The sequence below is a fragment of the Euprymna scolopes genome, chromosome 17 (genome assembly GCF_053919585.1).
Source record: "Euprymna scolopes isolate OS-2025 chromosome 17, ASM5391958v1, whole genome shotgun sequence".
NCBI classification, from domain to species: Eukaryota; Metazoa; Mollusca; class Cephalopoda; order Sepiida; family Sepiolidae; genus Euprymna; species Euprymna scolopes.
The window spans coordinates 80,443,563-80,460,689 of NC_136498.1; the positions used below are offsets into that span (position 1 = coordinate 80,443,563).

Below are 17,127 nucleotides of genomic sequence, written 5' to 3' on the forward strand. Positions count from 1 at the left end.
ACACAGTCGGACGATTCTATTTATAAACGATGCTGCTAAGAACTGACGAATAAAATTAATTCACGTTCTGCTACAAACCAATCAGAAACCAGAATTGCTTCATAAATATTAAACCTTTTCTGGAGCAATTTCACATGTTCTTTCCCAGGTTTCGACACGGTAAGAATATTTTGTTCTGTGGAACTGTCTACTACAAATAAGTCACCTACCAGGACTTGTGTGCAACAGCGAACCATCTGAAACTGTTCTGAAACTCAAAATGGCTTACACTTCTAGAATATATATATATATATATATATATATATATATATATATATATATATATATATATATATCTGCTCTGAATATCATTGAGCATCAGACAAATGTATTTGTATTATATTATTGTTTCTCCTGCTATAACTGGAAAAGTATCACTCTTGGAATATTTACAAGAAAACCTTAAAAGTATATATATATATATATATATATATATATATATATATATATATATATATATATAGCATGGGTGCTCAGCATTTCCCGGGTGGTGGGGTGGGGGTGTTGAGCAAAAAAAAAAAAAGTGGTAGTAGAAAGGCAGGCTCGAACCCGTACTGCAAAGGAAGAAAAATCGTGACGTCTTTGCTGTTACGACCACCGCCAAACCGGAAGTGACGTAGGTTTAAATTAAGGCTAGACAATCGAAAAGAGGGGATGACTTTTGAAAATATCGGCGAAAAAAGCGACCCCTCCCTGTAGAAAAGTGCCCAGTTGTGTGTGAAGAAATTAATGTTTTTAGCCAATTTTTCGATATTTGTTGTCTGAAGGGTCGAGCTTCAAAATGATACTTTTTTTTTTAAGAAAATTGGGCACAGTGGTACATACAAAATTTGTAAATTATATTTGACCCCAAATGAGAAACAAACTACAATTTAGTGAAGCAATACAATTGTTGAGCAAATTATTTAGTTAAAAAATATCTCCCTTCCACAAAAGATGGAAGTGTTTGAACCTTACAAGAAAGGATAATTTGAATTATATGACTTTTGCAAGTATAGTAAATAAGCACTATAGTGTTAATAACTTCAAATGTTTTGTATTTGCACAAGGATTCAAATATAAGTTCTTAACAAACTAGAAAATGAGCCAGATCTAACACTGCAGCAAATAGCCAATGACTGCCAACAGGTTTCTAGCATATATCAGGATTCAAAAAATATTGGACAGTCTGGAGTGTTTCACATGACAAAATCTGCAGTGGTAAGAAAAAAAATGACTTCACCCATAAAATTTGATAGTAAAAAGAGAAATAATCTGCCCTCGTTAATTTGGTTCTTTCCTCAAAAGAAACACTTGAGAGAATGAATTGGATGATAAAACTGGTGAACATTCTTTTCAATCTGTCTTCATTCTGTGAATCGCTGAGAACTTGAAATGGGTTTTAAGGGTCTTTTCCAAACAGTAAATGTCTACACGTGTCTATGAAACCTTGGTATATGTCTGGACTATGTAGTATCCAATATTTTTCTGATCCTGTTCTAAATTCCCTATTCTGATACAAATAATGATTCTAATTCTTTTAAAATCTCTAAGTATTTAATTACAGAGGTATTTTTAATTGTCTTATATTCAAATTACTGAAAAAAAAAAACATGTAATGTATGCATATATTTTCCCAAATGTACAAATATACTTGTTGAGGTTGATTTATACATTTTAGTTTTACTGGTAGTTTAATATCAATAAATATTTATTATTAGTATCAGCAATAGAGATTAAGTTATATATATATTAGCATTTTAGCCCGGCGTTACCCGGATGTTTGAATGTGTATGTTGAGCATAAAAAAAAGCGGTAAATGTTTTAAACTTTGGCCCCTATTATGACCCCTTAATATTTATTGTTTTGGGCTCAAATCAAGTTATTAAGTTAAATCCATGTCCAAGGAACATATATCTAAAATTTCAAGTGTTTAGACCCAAAATTGTCGGAGGAGTTTGGTAGAGTTCTCAAAGGTCAAGTCGTTGAACTTTGATCCCTTAACAGCCAAATTTCTGGCCGAACACGGATTACAAAGATTGTCCCGAATCTCAGTACCCTGTATATCAAATTTCGAGTCTGTAAACTGAAAATTGACAGAGTTATTGCATAGGAAAATGTACACACACACACAGACACACAGACACGTTCACTTGTTTAGATGCAACAAAAAATATATACGTATACATAAATATATATGGAAACAATTTTATGTTTCCTGTAAACATTTTACGCAAACATTATGCAAGTATAAATCATGTAGAATATCTGCATGAATATAATTACACGTAATAGTTAACTAAAGATGATCATCCCATAAGAAAACCGAAAAAACTAATAGGGAATTAATTAAAATGAATGTTTAAAAGAATATGCAAATTAGCTAGATCTTTTGCTAGTGAATGCAATTCCACAAGCCATATATAAGAAAATTGTATTTTCTTTTTAAATAAATAGAAAAGAGGGTTTTTAATATGAATATCAATACACACAAAAGAAAAACGAATTTATAGGAATATAGAATAGAAGATAGATAGATAGATATAGAAAGTACTTTGTGTGTGTGTGTGTGTGTGTAAGTTAATTTCCTGTAGACTCCACAATGGCTGGGCCGATTTTTTATGAAAATTCTCACAAATGTAATTTACGTATCTGGCAGTGTTCTTAGATAGGCTTTGTATCTGAATATCTTTGATAAGTATCAATAACCGATAATCAAAAAAATCTGATAAAATAAGAAACAGGTGATTTTAACCAAAGAAAACACTTTATACAGCCTGATATCACAAGTGCATTTGAGGAGTTTTATTGCCACACAAGAAGTGTTTAATGCACGTCCGAACATCGATATGATCAAGTGCAAACATGCAAGTAATACCACCTTTTGCATACGATCGTATACATACAGCAGTTGTACACTCGAGTATGTGCGCATGCATAATCGCCCGGATGCATAATCGCCCGGCTGTATAAGTAGTTCCCTTCTCTAATATGCGTGTTTGCGTTATGATATGTATATATGTAATTGAGTGCTCATATGCATTAGTATAACGATGCGTATGTATATCAGTCTGTATTGTCTGTTTTTATGTAAGCATGGTATGGATCAGTTGTTTGTGCATAAATGTATACTATGTATATGTATTTGTGTATGTCTATATATGTATATGTACTATGTATGTGTGTCTGTGGGTATATATGTGCTTATATCTGCACTTATGTTTAGGTGTGACAGGTGGATATACAAGTAATCATTATATGAATAGTTAAAATCAACCATGCTTGGGCGCCCCCATACCCAGCCCCACGTTTAAATCAATTCTCCCCCTTATAAAAATATCTAATTTGCCACAGTATATAAGGCACTCACTCAAACATCAATTCCAACTCAACGAACAACAAAACAAACTCATCCATAGATCGCCTCCAAACAGAAATATATGTATCTTAAATAAAATTTAAACAAACTTAATTAAACCGGATCACACTACGACAACAAGCGTATTGAACTGACTTATCTCAACTAATGAAGTCACCTTTAAATATACACTTTAAATATACACTCAAAATTAAAAGAACCCAACCTTAAACTCACTTAATTAAGTAACCCTCTAAACATTCCATACTTTCACACCATGACTCGTCTCTATCTCCACCTCATCCGCTCACCCATCTGCACAGCCAAAACAGCACACCCACCCCTTATCACGCACACCTCCATTGAAAATCACAAGAATATCCATTTCCCACTTGAACTTAAAATCAAAGAATACTAAAATACAATTCCTCCCTCCCCGCCGAAAAAATTCCATTAAGAACTTGTATGCTCACCCAAATTTAACCTTCCCCCTCTCTCTTTACCCTCTTTACTTCACCCCACTTTCCTCTTTCCCTCATCTAAAAGGCTTCCCTCACCCACTATAAACAAGAAATCTTTCTACAGAGATTTACACCTGGAGCAAGCCGTCCAATGCACCGTTCTGAATATCATCTCCAGGATTATTTGCTATTTTTGCTATTTTGCTACCTGCACTATTGATTTCGAGGTCCATTGCATACTTAACTCAATGCTCAAATTCTATTACTCATGGGGATAATTACAATGGAATGGTATATCCACCCAACTTCGGATACACTTTGTCAACACCGAGAAAGCATTTGGACTACAGCAACCAATACACACTCAACGCAACAACGAATAAGGTTGCCCCGTATACTTTACGAAAAATCAATAAGGAGCAATACACTTTCGCTATATGGGAATATCACTTTCTCCCATGGGCCTATTTTCTGCCCACCTGGATTTATAACCCCAAACGACATTGGACTCCTTCCAATAATGGATTACCCAGGTTGTATCAACTTCTCTTTTCATATAATTTTCTCCATATAATTATCCACAACCACTCAAAAAACTATTTTCAATAATTGTGCTAAAAAGCAAAATAGCGTCCATTCGTAGCTGAACATTTTGCTAACTGCATTTCATTTCCTCTGATGATATGAGCCATTGTTGAAAATCCATGGATTAAGGAAATTAAAATAACCCCTTCTATATATTCCTTTTTTCAAACAATAAATTCTTAAATCGAATATATGTCTCTATATGTTGTTTTTTCAGAATTTAAAATTTAACCACGAAACTTTTGGAGGAACTTTTTGAGAGAGAGAGAGAGAGAGAGAGAGAGAGATGATCTTATCTGTTTCCTCTCCTCCAATTTAGCAAAGGTCAGAAATTTTCTTACCCTCTTACTGTTGTCCTATTAACCTTTTATATGTTTATTGCTGACCTCTCTGGATAATCAATTATATTAGATGCCACATCCTTAACCATTGCGATGCCTGACATGCCTAATATATATAAAATCATTTATCTCTTTATTTTCATCTATTTCCACTGAGGTGTGTCTGCAAAGTAATGGAACTATGCCATAGACAATTTACATGCTTCCCCCCAAAATCATTTCACTCTGTAAGTAAATTACAGCTTCATTATCCCTGCCTGTTTTGGAGGATGGCCAAGTGTCAAAGGTCAGGGGCGGCAAAGTACTCTGCATTTACTAAGCTTTCAAGCATACTCTTACTTTAAAATAATATATTAACTGGGTGGCACCCACGTTGAGAATGGTATTTCACAAATTGAAATTCAATTACATGTTTACCATTGAAACAAACTAAAACATATTGTCCATGGCTCATACTCTAGCTTGATTTACACAGTCGTTTCAGGTAAAATAAAATTTTCAAATATTGACTCAAAACATATTCTGTTCTGTTTTAAACAGCTTACAGAATGCATGAAGTTTGTTTTGACATTGAAGGGTCAATAATATATATATATATTTATATAATAATTTTTTTACTATAATAATTAAATACCTACAGACACTAGTGTTTCATCCTTTCGGGATTCTTCAGTGCAGGGTGTCACGATTACTACCAGTCGAACGATTCGAACCCCGCGACACGAGACATCTCTGGCTCGATTAGCTGAGGCCGTATCCATTCGGCTACTATTAACCGTGTGAAATAGCGTTGAATTTTAAACATTTTAATTTAAATGTTCATTACGTCAGACAGACAGTGATCAAATCGTTATACGATGATCTACGCATATATATATATATATATATATATATATATATATATATATATATATATATATATATATATATATAACAACATGGGGGTATATTTAAAAAAGTGTATATTTACAGAAGTACAGAATAATATGTTAGAGAAAGATTTCTTCGATACTGCTTTGAGACTTTGTCGTAAACTCCTCTATATATGTCTAGACGAGTCTATATAGTCATGAAATACAGTAAACCGCCATCACACCATAGTACATCCCTTTTTAGCCTTGCTCTCTATGAAGTCAATACTCTTATAGGCTTTATTACAAGCTTACACTTTCTCTTTTCTCTTTCTTCTTCAAAACCTGTTTGTGCGATTGGTATCTCAAATGCGTCAAATACGAGATCGATTCATTTTTTCTCTGGAGTATTCTGCTCAACAGCATCTGAATATAGTTTTCTCATCTAATTTATGTCTTGTGTGGGTAAACTTGGGTCTCTTTACCATATAAACCATATTTCCAATTCGTTTATCCACTATCTTTGTTTCCAAGTAAGATTTATTGTTTTTAAACATTTGAAAGAAATTTTTTTTCTTCAACTTTGATGTATTCCTTCATGATATGTTTTTCATGTCCTGGTTTTGCATAGATTGGCAATTTTCTGCTGAACACTGTTTTAATCTTCTTGCAAATATTGCCTCTGCTGGCTTCTTCTGGTATCATGGTAGATGAAATATTGTTATTTAAGGCTATCTTATATACCTGTAAAAATTCTTGAATGGCCTTTTTAATTTTTCGTTTTTCAGCAAACCATTGTACAAAAAAATTACAGAATATTTAAAATTCACTAGACATGAATTGAATTCCATTGTCCAATACAATACGGTAAACAATCCCAAATTATGCAAACAATTCATATACTTTAATGATCTAGGTAGAGAGGGGAAAAGAAACGAAAGAAAGACAAAAGAAAATAATAATAAATAAATGAATAAATATCAGTGCAAATAGCGAACCCCCTCTTCCTCCCCCTCCAAATCAAATGTAGAGCTCTCACCACTCCCCCTTCCACACACACGACATCGCTAGTCGCAAGAGTCCTACCAACTCCCCCTTCCTCACACACAACAGCGCAAACTGCGAGAACACTACTACCTTTAACAGCTTGCCTTTTTTTTCCCTCTTCGCTCACCCCTCACTTCCTGTGTAAAAACTGATGCGAGAGAGAGTGGCAGCAGCGATAAGAAAAGAGTGAAGGAGAGGGGAAAAAATCTCTAAGTGGGGAAAAATGAAAAAACCTGGTGTCTTTGGGTCGAGATCACAAGGGCACGAGATAGAAAAATTCCTCTTGTCCTCATGCCAAAAAACAATGATGGAGAGAATCAGCGACTAAATATGATGAATGAATCATCTCTGTATTATTCCGATGATAATATGAGGGATTTTTTTTTTTGCTGTCCAACTCATATCCACACAAAGGCGACTAAAAGAAACCGGACATACTTTGAATTCAGTGAAACTTAATATTCAATTGCCAGGAGAAATCCACGTGTTGTGTCATTCTTGCTTTGCGTTCAGATCATTCAAGGTTAAAAGAGAATCATTCACGAATCTTAGACAACGTGTCATTTTAGGGCGCAAATCTTCACTCGACGCACTTTAGCTCTTTTTTTATTTTTATTCTGTGTTACGAGCAACGTAGGGCAAAGCGCTATTCTAGAGTGGAAGATTCTAACCAGGGGTGATCACAACGACTTAGCTTCTCCCAGCCCATAACATATTTGGGGGCTTGCCAACTGATTTTGTTAACTCATACATTAAATACCTGAATGATTCGCAAGGCGAGATGACAGTTATAGAAAGATTTATAAGGGACCCATCCCCAGGTAGCCTTAGCAAATTAAAGAAGGATAAATTGATCGAAGTAGGGAAAAGGCTAGACTTAGAAGTAAAAGTATCTACGAGAAAAGTTACACTAATTAGAATTATCACCGAACATATGGTAGATAACAAAGTGTTCAGAGAGGAAACGCTGGAAGAATTGCCAGCAGAAACGGCAACTATGACATCAAATGAGGTGGAAATTGAGAAAGCTAAAATATTAGCTAGGATGGAAATAAAAAAGACAGAATTGAACAAGAGACTAGAATGAACAAACTTAGCATAGCACGCGAAATGAACAAGGACAGGCAAAAAAGGTTCGACGTAACCAAACAAGTTAGACTTATCCCAAAATTCGTAGAACAAGAAGTGGACGACTACTTTGCCCATTTTGAGTGGACAGAGGGTAAACCTAGGAACATTTCCTTGTTCAGGGTTCACTTAGAATCAGATTGCAAGTCAGGAGAAATCACAATAGGGGCAATCGGTAGCTTGCCTATGAAGGGCGTAGTGGTGACTTCGCAATGACTTCGCAGAAAGGCGAATTGAGCCACCGAAGTCAAACTGATCAAGGCCTAAATCCAGGATGAAGATCAAATTAATAGAGGGTAATCTATTTTTTAATTATGTTTGATTAAAATACATTTCTCAAAATGTAAAAAAAAAAATACATTTCTCAAAATGTAAAAAAAAAAAATACATTTCTCAAAATGTAAAAAAAAGTTTTGTTAAATAAATTAAAAAAATTTATATTGTAAAAAGTCTATAAAGTCTATTTTTTATGTATGTAAAAGTTTGTTAAAAAGTTAAAATAAAGTCTGTAATAAAATTGAAAAAAAAAAACACCTCGTTTTTTATTAAAATTGACGTTTGACTTAAAACATTGCTGTGCTTTTTGCATACACCGCCATGTTCACAGTCTTGCAGAGAGAGAGAATTCCAAAGTCTAGCATTTCAAAACAAGAAACTATTAGAGTAGAAGGCTTTCCAGCATCTAGGGATCTCTACAGTGTAGAAGTGGGATTTTGCTGCCTGTTGGGTTAGTATGGGGCATTTATGTTGAAGGGATACAAGTGTTTTGAGTTCATCAGAGCACGTTCTATTAAAATACATGTAAAAGAGGCACAGGGATGCAACATTTCAGCAATCGAACAAATGTTGGAGTTTGGTTAATAGTGTGAAGCCTATTAGGTTGGAGACTCTTTTTAGATCCTGTCTAAAAGCAAAACTCTACTGGAAGATGCACCAGCCCAAATGTGAAAACAATGCTCCATTCATGGTGAATGATGGTCGTGTAGAGGTATAGGACACTCTCAGGTGTGAATAATTTTCTAGCACAGTAGAGAGAGCCTGCCTTCTTTGCAGCAACCTTGATAATGTCCTCAATGTATTTGTTCTAATTAATGTTGCTTGTGAATGTTAAGCCTAGGAGTTTGAATAAAGAATTTTCAGGAAGTGTATTATTAGTCATGGCAATCAGTGCTTGTGAAGGTTTCTTGTAATTATTAAAGGAAAGATTTCACCATTGCCGTAGTTTCACTCATTTTCTCCTCATGTTTGTTATAGAGCAAATTATGTCACCAGCAAATATATCCATCTTAGAGACAATTTTATAAGGGAGGTCATTTATGGATATCAGGAATAATAAAAGTCCAAAGATTGACCCACATTGAAGCACTGTTGTTTTGGGAACCTGTATCTTCAAAAATTCTCATAGCAAGATTCAACTCCAAAGGCAAGAAAGTCACAGTGTTACGCCCCTACCAACACAGCAGACATTGAAGACAAAGATGCGTTTTATGAGCAGATTCAAGCAACTATGAACAGAACACCAAAGAGAGGCATGAGGATCTTGATGGGAGATTTGAACAACAAGGTTGGAATGGACAATATTGACTCAGACCTTATCATGGGGAGACATGGCACTGGAGAATGGAATGAGAACGGAGGGATGTTCACTGAATTCTGCACTTTCAACGACTTGATTATTGGGGGAACCCTTTTTCCTCATAAGACTATCCACAAGACCACATGGATTTCCCCCGATGGAAAGACAGAGAACCAAATTGATCATGTCACAATCGAGTGAAAGTGGAGACGGAGCCTGCACGATGTCAGGGTGAAGCGAGATGCAGATGCAGCATCAGACTACCACCTGGCAGAAGTGAGAACAAAGGTGAGGGCTTACAAAGACCAGCACACAAGATCAATGTTCACAACTTGAAAAGAAAAGGCAAACGCAGAGGAATTCAGGACAGAACTACGAAACAAGTTCAGTGTGCTTGAGCATCTACAGGAAGAGACAATTGAAGAGCAGTGGAGTAGTCTTCAAGAGATCTGGAAGACAACATGCAAAGCAGTCCAGGGCAAGAAGATGGAGAAGCACAAAGAGTGGCTGACAATGGACACCTGGGCACTCATCACAGAGAGAAATAACTTGAAAGACAATATCAATCAGACACAAGACCTGGGAGAGAAACAAGAACTACAGGTGCGATACTGGAAGGCAAACAAGGAAGTGAATCACAGTGCACGTAGAGACAAAAGAAGATTCATAGAGGAGCTCACTGTGGAGGTAGAAACCGCAGCAGACCAACATAACATTAAGAGACTATATGAAATCATCAGGACACTCTCTGGAAAGAATAGCAAGCCGCCCTATGAAAGACAAGAATGAGAATGTTATCGCAACAGAAGATGAGCAAAGAGCAAGATGAGCAGAGCATTTCAAGGAGACGCTCAACAGACCAGCACTACCCACCCCACCAGACATCCCACCACCAACTCAGCTCCTGGACATTAACACCAACTCTCCCAGCAAGGCAGAGACCATCAAAGCCATAAAATCCCTTGTCAAGCAAGGCAGCAGGTCCTGATGGAATATCACCTGAAGCACTCAGGGCTGATATCCAGGCCTCAACTGAGATGCTGCACCCCCTTCTCACCAAGATCTGGGAACAAGTACTAATGGACTGGAAGCAAGGACACCTCATAAAGCTGCCAAAAAAGGTGATCTCTAATCTTGTAATAACTGGAGAGGAATCATGCTGCTATCCATACCAGGCAAAATACTGAGCAGAACCACTCTCGAGAGGCTGAAGATTGCCTTAGACAAGACACTTCGAAACAAACAGGCTGGCTTCTGCACAGACCACATCGCAACCATGTGCATCATTATCAAGCAGTCCTGGGAGTGGCAGACCACCTTGTACGCAGTCTTTGTGTGTCACGATCATACACCAGATGTACGAGGATGTCACCTGTCAAGTGATCCACGACAGGAAACTGACAGAACTTTTCACCGTGCAAACCAGCCTACATCAAGGTTGCTTGCTCTCACCGATAATATTTCTGGTGGTGGTCAACTGAGTCATGAAATAATACATGGCGGGGAAGAGGACAGGTATCCACTAGAATTTTACAAAACAGCTGGAGGACCTGGACTCTGCAGATGATATCAGCCTTCTTTAACACAGGTTTCAAGATGCACAGGAGAAGTTATGTTGTGTGTCAGAGGAAGCTCGAAAGATCAACATCGGGAAAACAGAGGTCATGAGGGTAAATAACAGAAGGCAAGATCCATTGCAACTACAACAAGAGAACATTAGAGAGGTTGACAAGTGTGTGCACCTGTGCAGTGTTGTCAGCAGGGATGGAGGAACAGATGAGGACATCAAGTGCTGGATAAGCAAAGCTAGACACGCCTTCAGCATCTTGACTAATCTGGAGAACAACAACCCTCTCACTCCGGAATAAGATCCAAATTTTCAACACCAATGTGAAGTCGGTTCTACTCTATGGCTCAGAAACTTGGAGAGTGACCAAGACCAAGACCAACAAACTTCAGACATTCACCAACAGATGTCTCAGAAACAAATCAGATAGCCAGAGACTATCTCCAATGAACAACTGTATTAAATGGAACCCACAAGGCAAGCGTAAAATTGGTCAACCGAAGCAAACATGGAAAAGAAGCATTGAGGCTGAGACCAGGGCTGCCGGAATGATATGGGCTGAACTGAAGAGGACCAGCCAGATCGGGGTCCATTGGAGGAGTGTTGTTGCGGCCCTATGTTCCCCAAGGAATCAAGAGGTCTAAACAATTCGTTTAATAAACAAACGTTAGGAGATGGACATCAGGTGTTCTAATCTTTTTAGGGTATCATAAAAGACACACAAGTCTACTGACACTTTTTAAAACATTTGTAAGCAATACCCTTCCATTTCCTTTATCTCCATTTGTTTGTGCATATTTTTTTTCTCTGGAAAATATTTTTAAATTTAATTTTCTAAAACTAGCGGTGTGAAACTATTATGGCTTAAGGGGTGTAACTTGATGTGGCTGTGCCGACAGAAATATTTCAATGTGGAATCTTATCAATCTAGCACTGTGTTGCAAGATTCTAGATTATGATAGTCACATCCCTATTTTGGACAGCAGTTGACTATTGTGTTGAAACCAAAAGCTTTTGTTTTGGTGTCTTGCAAGACTGTTGATAATCAGTCGCATTAGGCAGTAGCCATTAATTCATTGCAGAGAATTAATAATCCTTATTTCGGGGGAGGGGGACCATAGCAGTTAGAAATTAAACATTTGACAAAAAAGTGGACAAGATTTATTTTTTATCATCACATTTCGAAAATCACAAAACTTGAATCATTGATATTCCTATTTACTTGCTTCCCCACGAGGGCAGAGTTAGACACAAGGTCAGTTTTTAATGTGGGGAAAATCCAGCTCCCCAAAAGTGGCACTCTAGATAGAAACAAAAATAAAAATTGTCTCAGTCATCAAAGATTTCTCCTCCACTGACCAAGGACAGAAAAGGTGAAGTGCAGCATCGGAACAGTTACTACACCTTGCTCGGTGATGGATTTCAAGACTGCTCTTCTTGTTAGAGAATGGATTGAGAAAGAGAGGGAGGTGTGTAAATTATATTGTAGACATGTTGACCGGTAGTGAGGGTTAGCTGATCGGATGTACATGTAAGTCACGTGATCAGGTTAGCTGGATCGTAGAGATTGATTTTAGACATAGAAAGCGACGGACAGCTTAACAATCGTTCCATCCTCTTCACTGGGGGGGGGGGGGCTGACCTATACCATGCAAGCCAGAGATTCACTTCCATCCTTCTGCGGTCAACATCTGGAAGGTGAATAAAAAACTATAAAACCAATTCATTATTTGGAGTGAATAAATCTTCGTCCCAAAACAGGTACCAGTCTCCCTCCAAGACACGAGATGAATTCAGGTGGACCAACATCGACAACGCATGAAGGTATGTCTTAAAAATACATGTACCACACACACACACACACACACAAATACACACAATGGCATATGAACAAATAGACTGGACCACTAGACAATCACACGACGTTCCCTCTTAAATAACAACACAACAAATACAATTTTAGTGCTCATGGACCAGTCCACCCATACAAGGGTAGGTGTGGAAAAAAAAAATCAGGAAGAGAGTTGGGCCCAGGATGGACCCCTGAGGGACTCCAGCATTAATACTATGAGCTTTTGATTGGCAGAAATCAAAAGCTCATAGTATTAATGCTGGAGTCCCTCAGGGGTCCATCCTGGGCCCAACTCTCTTCCTGATCTACATCAATGACCTTCCAAATCACATCCTTAGATCATTTGAAGGCATTTATGCTGATGCTACTACCATCTATGGCAGCACATCAAAGGCCGTAAACGACTAAGTTCTCTCTGATTCTCTCCCCTCTGATGTTGAGCATGTGGTACAATGGGGAAAGAAGTGGCTGGTTACTTTTAATGCATCTAAAACCAAGCTTCTATCTTTATATCATCAATGCTGTGATCCCCATTTGGCATCAATTGAAATGAATGGCTCTCGTCTTGGGGCGGCTCCATGTTTTGATAAGCTACTTGGTTTGATCTTTACTCCTGATCTAAAATAGAATACATACATCAAATCCGTTGCCAAGGTCACTGGAAAAATCTATCGATCCAGTAGATATCTTACTACTGATGCAATTCTCTACCTATATAAGAGCCAGGTATGTCCAATGATGGAGTATTGCTTCCACATCTGCGCAGAAGCTGCTAGAAAGACTTTACCCTGCCTTTACAGAGTTCAAAATAGACTTCATAGCTTAGTAGGGGATGCCCTTTTCTCTTCTCTGCAACCTCTTTCTCATAAAAGAGACGCTGCGAGCCTGTCTCTGCTTTATCATTATTTTCATGGCAAGTGCTCGTCTGAGCTCCAAACAACGGTCCCCCATCACCAAACTTTCACGAGAAACGCTCGTCTAGTTGAAAACACTATCAATAATTTCCCTCACTCTTTATCCATCTTTATCTGTATCTAAACCTAAACATAGATTCCACGAACAAAGATTCTTTCTGAGAATTGCACACCTGTTGAACTGTCTTCCCTTTGCTTGCTTTCCAGCTGATTACAATATGGTCGTCTTCAAGTCCAACGTAAACAAGTTCTTGATAAGCCATTCCTCTTAAGTAATCCAATTTACCAAATTTACACTACAAACGATTTCTATGATATGGTCTCATTGACTACTGCATACTCTTTAACCCTCTGGGCTTTGATAAGTGGTGACTTTTATGTAAAAAAAAAAAAGTATTGCCCCCTTGAACTTAGGATTAGAGTTAATAAAGAGCACAGATTTTTTTCTGAAAACACAAAAGTCAAAAAAAAAAGGAAAGAAAAAAACGCATATTGTCCAATTTAGATCTAATATAAATTTGCATGATTTTTTTAATTTTTTTTATTCATGTTCACCCCTTACAAAGCATATCGCCACTTGAACGTAAGGGGCTACTATTTGGATCTATGTCTAGGAAAGATTAACAAGATATTTGTTTATGTTACATTTAAACTTCTGCATATCAGTACAGCCAGGGAAGCAGGCAGCAGAAAGGGAATTCCAAAGTCTAGCTGTTTGAGGGAAGAAACTATTAGAATCGAAAGCTTTCTGGCATTCAGGGTAAACAACAGTGAAGGGGTGAGATTTTATTGATAAGCGGATTTGTCGGGGATATGTATGTCAAGCAGGTGCAAGTGAAACAAGTTCATCAGAACATATTCCATTAAAATATTTGTAAAACAGACACAGTGATGCAATATTGCGATGATGAGACAGAGGCTGAAGCTTAGTTGATAAAGTGGGACCGATTAGATTTATCTAAGAGCTAGAGACTAGTGGTAGATGCACCAGCCCAGATGTGGCAACAATACTCCATGCATGGGTGAATGATGGCCTTGTAAAGTACAGGATACTCTTAGGCATGAGTAATCTTCTAGCTCGATAGAGGGAACCCACCTTTTTTGCAGCACCCTTTGCAATATCCTCTATGTATTTGTTCCAGTTCATATTGCCTGCAAATGTTAGGCCAAGGAGTTTGAAGGTAGAATTCTCAGGTAGGGTGCTATTTGTCATAGATATAGGGGGTTGGATAGGCGTCTAGTTTTACTAGCATTAAATGTTACCATCCATTTGCAGCCCAATTCCACTATAGTCTGGTGGTCATTTTCTAACAATTTTGCCATTGTCTTAGATTTATATACATCTGTCCTTCCCTCATGCATATTATAGAGCGTTGTATCATCAGCAAATATACACAATATTATCAGGGAGGTCGTTTATGAAATCAGGAGTAATAATGGTCCAAAGATCGACCCCTGAGGCACTCCTGCATTAATGTTATGCTGCTTTGATGTACGTCTGTCAATGATAACCTGTATGCTTCTATTGTCTAATAAGGATCTAATTATATTTAGTATGCATCCAGTTATACCGTATGATTTAATTTTCATTAGCAGCCCTTTATGCCAGACTTTGTCAATTCCTTGGATATATCAAGGGTTACAGCTCTGGCTTCACCCGCCTTATCCAGTACATGGTGGTACATGCGTTCAGAGATGACTGTTAAAATATCTGCAGTAGAACGGCATTGCCTGAATCCATACTGTTTTCTCAAAGAGATTTGCTTTTGCGAGGTGGTGAACTAGTGCTTGATTAATTAAGGTTTCAAAGATTTTAGTGAAGAGTAGGAGGAGACTAATGGGGCGATAATTGAGAGGGTCTATTCTTTCACCAGAATTCTTGTACACTGGTACTACAGAGGCCATCTTCCAGCTATTAGGGAAGCAAGATTCAGCAAGGCGTTTTATTGTAGAGCTTGGAAAGTATGGAGGCTAGCTTGGCTGAACATTTCTTAATTAATAATGCAGGGATCAAATCAGGCCCACATGCCTTTGAGGTGTCTAAGATTTTTATGATATTGTGAACATGAGAAGGGGTGGTTTTTACATCACATTTTTCTTTTTGAATATTTTTTCGGAAAAACAAAAATGGCCAAGGCTCTACATTAATCCCAATACTAACCCAAAATGTAGCAATACGAAAAATATCTAAAGAATTCTTGAATTGAAACGCTCAATCGTCATTTTTAATACCTTGCATGCAAGTAGAAATGCACAGAGGTTGTGATCATATATTTTTTGTCATTAATTTTAACCAGCGCAGGTATTTTTTTACTATTACAGACATAAATTATTTTTAAGCAAATACAATTAGAAAATTAGTCCAAAATAATTTATTTTGTGACCTATTTTGTAAATAAAGCGAGTGTGTAGGCCATTATGTTTTGGCACGTGCTAACAGCTCATTCACCTATAATGTTAATTTTGTCTTGTGCGTTTTTATTCATGTACAGTGTTAATGTTAATACATTTTAATTGGTGACGAGGAACACATAATGTGGAGGAATAACAAGAGAATTTAAAAATAAAAATGGTGAACACCCACAACCCAACGAACCAGTAAAAGTTGCTGAGGAATGGATAAAAATGGCGTTGCTAGGCACAATTCAAGAATGGAATAGTACTGAAGAAGGATGGTCGCACTATATTGAGAGAGTAAAGTTTTTTTTTACTGCCAATAATGTGTTGAATGAAGGTAAGAAGCGTGCTATATTTTTGTCGGTTATTGGGGCAAAACATAATGCTATTCTCAGGGGTGTAGCCGAAGACAGGCCTGAGCAGAAAACATTTGAAGAACTGTGTATTCTGATGGAGAGACATATCAGGCCAGCTCCAAACGAGATACATGAACGTTTCTTATTCAACACGAGGAACAAACGAGAAGGCGAGTCCATCAGTGAATATGTGGCCACACTGATAAAAATGTCGGAGCATTGCAACTTCGAAGAAAAAGTAAATGAACACATACATGATCGTTTGGTTGTGGGAGTGAAAGATGAGAAGATGCAGAAGCGCTTGCTTGGCGAAAGGATGCTAACTTTGGACAAGGCCATTTAAATTGCAGTATCCATGGAATCAGCAAGGAAATATTCCGAGTTGATGTTGGGAGCACAGACGAGTGAAAGTGAAATGTCCGTACACAGGTTGCCATTAAAACGAGAGTGTTATCATTGTGGAAGCACTGGCTACCAGGCGTACAAGTGCCAGTTTAAAAACAAGGAATGTTTTAAATGTAGGCGAATCGGGCATGCTCATCAGAAGTGTAGACAAGAAGAGAGCAGGCCTGCTAGCTCAGCAGCACGAGGGAAAGAAAGCAGGGCAGTGAACAATGTGGAGAAAAATTGTTGTGCAGAAGAAATGGAAATAAATATGGAAAAGCTAGACTTGCAC

The 17,127-nt window shown here is 37.4% G+C and overlaps 2 protein-coding genes across 2 annotated transcripts; both read left to right on the plus strand.

Annotated features, from left to right (window-relative positions):
- The first annotated feature begins 8,717 nt into the window (after nt 1–8,717).
- On the plus strand, nt 8,718–9,566 carry LOC145297019 (protein CFDP2-like). The gene is made up of 2 exons (XM_080143242.1): nt 8,718–8,777; nt 9,195–9,566. Exons 1-2 carry the CDS (start codon nt 8,718–8,720, stop codon nt 9,564–9,566), a joined length of 432 nt encoding a protein of 143 aa, XP_079999368.1.
- A 955-nt stretch (nt 9,567–10,521) lies between these two features.
- LOC145297020 (uncharacterized) lies at nt 10,522–10,932 on the plus strand. The gene has a single exon (XM_080143243.1). The coding sequence runs from the start codon at nt 10,522–10,524 to the stop codon at nt 10,930–10,932; it is 411 nt and encodes a 136-aa protein (XP_079999369.1).
- Nucleotides 10,933–17,127: the final 6,195 nt, after the last annotated feature.

What these genes read in the sequence shown, in the direction of transcription:
- LOC145297019 (XM_080143242.1), top strand. Translation starts at nt 8,718, where the DNA reads ATGCACCAGCCCAAATGTGAAAACAATGCTCCATTCATGGTGAATGAT. An exon ending in TGAATGATGGTCGTGTAGAG is followed by an intron (nt 8,778 to 9,194) that starts GTATAGGACACT and finishes AAATTCTCATAG; the next exon opens with CAAGATTCAACTCCAAAGGC.
- LOC145297020 (XM_080143243.1), top strand. Translation starts at nt 10,522, where the DNA reads ATGCTGCTATCCATACCAGGCAAAATACTGAGCAGAACCACTCTCGAG.